This window comes from Mandrillus leucophaeus, unplaced genomic scaffold, assembly GCF_000951045.1.
Source record: "Mandrillus leucophaeus isolate KB7577 unplaced genomic scaffold, Mleu.le_1.0 Scaffold86, whole genome shotgun sequence".
Classification (NCBI taxonomy): Eukaryota; Metazoa; Chordata; class Mammalia; order Primates; family Cercopithecidae; genus Mandrillus; species Mandrillus leucophaeus.
The window spans coordinates 2,144,074-2,148,723 of NW_012109363.1; the positions used below are offsets into that span (position 1 = coordinate 2,144,074).

General features: G+C 39.8%; 1 protein-coding gene across 1 annotated transcript in view; it reads right to left on the bottom strand.

The window, feature by feature from the left end:
* TNFRSF10D (tumor necrosis factor receptor superfamily, member 10d, decoy with truncated death domain) overlaps positions 1-4,650 on the bottom strand; it is an 83,815-nt gene that overhangs the window by 22,697 nt on the left and 56,468 nt on the right. The window contains exon 11 of the mRNA XM_011968851.1: positions 2,343-2,445. Within this exon, the coding sequence (XP_011824241.1) occupies positions 2,343-2,445 (103 nt within the window). The remainder of the gene's footprint in view (positions 1-2,342; positions 2,446-4,650) is intronic.

Below are 4,650 nucleotides of genomic sequence, written 5' to 3' on the forward strand. Positions count from 1 at the left end.
AAAAGAAATAATTAAAGAAAACGTCCCAAATCTGGATGGGAATGCACATCCACATTCATGAAGCCCAAAAAATCCCAAACAGATTAAATATGAAGAGATCATCATCAAGACACATCACCACAGCATCTAGTGGATCCACATGTACAGTGCAAATTGAAGTTTTAAGGATTGCTTTTTAGCTATACTGTTGCACAAGAAGGATAAGCCTCCATTTGCTTTCTCTATGCCTTCTGTTAATCAGAAAAGGCCTGCTTCTCATTGTCAATGGTAAGTTTTACCCTGCAGTAAATAACCAAAGAAGCAGAGGCTGAGTTAGAAATGCTTCAGCAAAAAAAAAAAAAAAAAAGGGCCAAAGGGGTCTTTGCTTCTGTTTCAGCAGATTTAGTAACGTAGGGGTGAGGGTATGTTTCTGTTTTTGCAGGAGATGAACAAACCATGTGGGTGCCCTCAAGATGTGTAAGACCATGGAATGGGAGACTAGAGGGATCCATGGATCCCAACCATGGACCGGGTTCCCCCAGTATGAACCATGCTGAGAAACTGCTGGAGCGCCAGGGTTTTACCTTTTGTTGGGATTCAGAGGTACAATAGATGCTTAACGGACCAATGCTTTCACAAAATGGGGAAAGGACAGCCTCTTCAATAAATGGTGTTGAGAAAATAAGTTATTGACATGCAGAAGAATGAAATAACACCCTTATCTCACATCATATGTAAAAATTAACTCAAAATGGACTAAAGATTAAACATAAGGCCTGATACTATAAAACTACTCCAAGAAAACAGGGGAAAAATCTTCAGGACGTTGATCTGCACAACGATTTCTTGGCTATGACCCCAAAAGCACAGGCAACAAAAGCAAAAATAGATGAGATTACATTAGACTAAAAAGATTCTGCACAACAAAGGAAACAATGAACAAAGTCAAGAGACAACCTACAGGTTGAGACATCAATATCCAAAAGATCCAAGATTTTAGTTAACATCCAAAACACACAGGAACTCAAACATCTCAATAGCATGCAATCAAATCATCCAATTAAAATGGACACATGGGCAAGGAACCTGAATAGACACTACTCAAAAGGAGACATAGAAGTGGCCAACAGATACATGAAAAAATGCTCAACATCACTAATCAGGGAAATGCAAATCAAAACTACAGTGAAATATCACTACACACCTGTAAGAATGGCTATTACCAAAAAGACAAAAGGTAACAAGCGTCAATGACGATGGGGAGAAAAAGGAACACTGGTACACTGTTGGTGGGAATGGAGATTAGTACAGCCATTATGGAAAACAGTACGGAGGTTCCTCAAAAAACAAAACGTAGAACAACTATATGATCTAGCAATCCCACTATTGGGTAGACATCCAAAAGAAATGACATCAGTATGTTGAAGAGGTATCTTCCCTCCCATGTGCATTGGAGCATTATTTACAATGGTTAAGACATTTAATCAACCTAAGTGTCCATCGATGATGAAAAGGTACAGAAAATGTAGTACACAGACATAATGGATTACCATTCAGCCTTAACAAAGTAGCAAACTCTGTGATTTCTGACAGCATAGATGAACCTGGAGATACTATGCTAAGTGAAATAAGCCAGGCACAGAAAGATAAACACTTTATGATCTCACATATGTGGAATTTTAAAAGTTAATCTCATAGAGGCAGAGAGTAGAATGGTGATTACCAGTGCTGCAGTTGGATGGTGGGTTTGAGAGATGTTAGTAAAAGGATACAAAATTTCAGTGAGACAGGGGGAAATAAATTCAAGAGATGTATTGTGCAACATGCTCACTAGAGTTATTAAAACCATGTTGAACAGTTCTTCCTTGTATTCACAGGGAATATATTCCGTGAAACAAACTGCACATACTCTACCCCCTGATACAAATCGGGACAGTATTGCATATAACCCAGGCATATATGCTTTAACTCATCTCTAGGTTACTTGTAATACCTAATAAACATGCTATGTACATAAGTGCTATATACTACATTGCTTTTTATCTACTTTTACTGATGTATTATCATTTTCATTATTTTTTCTACATGTTTTTGATCTGTGTTGTTTGCAACCATGAATGCAGAACCTGCAGATGAGGAGGGCGAAGAGGGCTTATCCCAGGGCTCTGTATCCGTACAGCTGAAAATTGCTGAGTAGATTTTTAAGTGTTCTTACCATAAATACATGATAAGTATGTGAATTAGCTTGATTTAGCCATTCCACAATGTGTACATATTTCAAAACATCATGGTGTACCCCATAAATATATACAATGTTTATCTGTCAATTAAAAGTAAACTGATTTTTAAAAATAAAAGTGCACCTGCTGGACACTCCTCCTCGAGGCTGTGCCTCTGTTGCTGTGAGGCCACTGGCGGCGGGGGAACTTCGTCCTGCCAGGAGATGGTGGCAGAGTCAACTTGGACCTGTGGGGACAAGGCAGAGATGGGCGTGAGTGGCTTCCAGACCTTACCTCTCCCAGGCTCCGTCTCACGCTCCCTTCACCCCAAGTGACAAAACCCATCAGAGCTTGGGCTTCTTTCCAGCTCCAAACTTTCATCTTTTGCATCCATGTTTGTCCCTTGGCCTGTTAGGGCAGCTATTTTCTATAAAGAAAAACACATCTGTGCCCTTTTCTCATATTATAACATAAAACAGCTTTACCCCAGAAAATGTGAGCAGAAGAGTTATTTTTATTTTTTATTTTTTTGATAGAGTCTTGCTATGTGGCCCAGACTAGAATGCAGTGGCTAGTCACAGGTGTGATCATGGCCCACTACAGCATGGAACTTCTGGCCTTAAGTGGTCCTCCTGCCTCAGTCTCCCAAGTAATGTGGATAACAGGAACACACCACTGTGGTTGGCAAGAAAAGATTTTATAAGAATACAAAAGGCCGGGCGCAGTTGCTCATGCCTATAATCCCAGCACTTTGGGAGGCCGAGGGGAGCGGATCATGAGGTCAGGATATCGAGACCATCCTGGCTAACACAGTGAAATCCCGTCTCTACTAAAAACACAAAAAATTAGCCGGGCATGGTGGTGGGCGCCTATACTCCCAGCTACTTAGGAGGCTGAGGCAGGAGAATGGTGTGAACCCGGGAGGCAGAGCTTGCAGTAAGCCGAGATCACGCCACTGCACCTGGGCAACAGAGCGAGACTCCACCTCAAAAAAAAAAAAAAAAAAAAAAAAGAATACAAAAAACACATGAACCCTTCAAGCAGAAATAGCATCTAATATATTTAGTTTGATCAAGTGTTTAATTTACTAGTGGGTGAATTCTGTCTGTCTTTCTCTCACACACACACACACACACACACACACACACACATAAAGATACACAGTTTTACAAATGAGAGTTATAATATAACCTTAAAGAAAGCCAGGATATATCATCAAACATTAAGTAATTTCTGCATTACAAAGGACTTTGACAAGCTGTTCCCACTAAATATCAAAGAGTGACACGAAAAGATGAAACAGCAATTCAGGGATTCCGGCCATGATCTGTGTGTTATAAATGACAACGAGAAGACAACTGGAGAATCAGAACACAGTCTGCTTATTAGATAGTGGTAACGTGTTGATGTTAATTTCCTTGCTTGTAGAAAGTACACAATAAATAATTCAATAATAGCTTTCATCATGCCAACAGTTATTTTTCAATTTTTTGTGTATAGTTTTTGTAACTTTTAAGTTCGGAGTGTTTTAAAGTACAAAATTAATTTAATTGTAAACTTACATTTAATTAAATTTAATATAATCTTGCTTCTGAGCAAAAACAAAGTGGTTACAACAAAAGCTACTTATGTTGGGCTCTGTTCAACTGCCTGAATCTAAACAAGACAAAATGTAGCTTTCTTCCACATTAAAGCCTGTCTAGTAGTTGGTGACGGTGAAGCTAACGCATGTTTCCCAAATCCTTCCTTCTCGGGCTACGGTCCCTCTAGGTTCAGGCGATGTCGCTGTCTCCTTTCTCTGCTCTCACACTCTTACTCCATTTGAAGACCAACTTTGCATTTTGTCAATTCTTTTTTTTTTTTTTTTTTGGAGACGGGGTCTCTCTCTGTCATCCAGGTTGGAGTGCAGTGGCGTAATCTCTGCTCACTACAGCCTCTGCCTCCCGAGCTCAAGTGGTCCTTCGACCGCAGTCCCCAGGTGACAGGGACCACAGATAGGAGTGTGCCCCAACGCCTGGCAAATATTTGTGTATTTTGTACAGCTGGGGTTTCACCACGTTGCCCAGGCTGGTCCAACTCCTGAGCTCAAGCGTTCTGCCTGCCTGGGCCTCCCAAAGTACTGGGATTACAGGCGCAAGCCACCACACACGGTCCGTTTTGTCAGTTCTTTTTGTGGTCTGTATTCTATTTCCTTGATTTATGTTCCTCCTTGTTACTTTGTTTGGTTTAAATTTATGCTTATATTTTATGATTGATTAATGCAGATCTTCAGGCCATACATTTCACATTTTTTCTTTTTTTGACAGCTTTAATGAGACACAATTCACATAATTAGTAATTATGATGATTCATATAATTCACCCATTTAACGTCTACATTTCAGTAGTTTTTAATATACTCACAGCTATGCAATCATCGCTATAATCAATCTTAGAATATTTTTATCACTCCA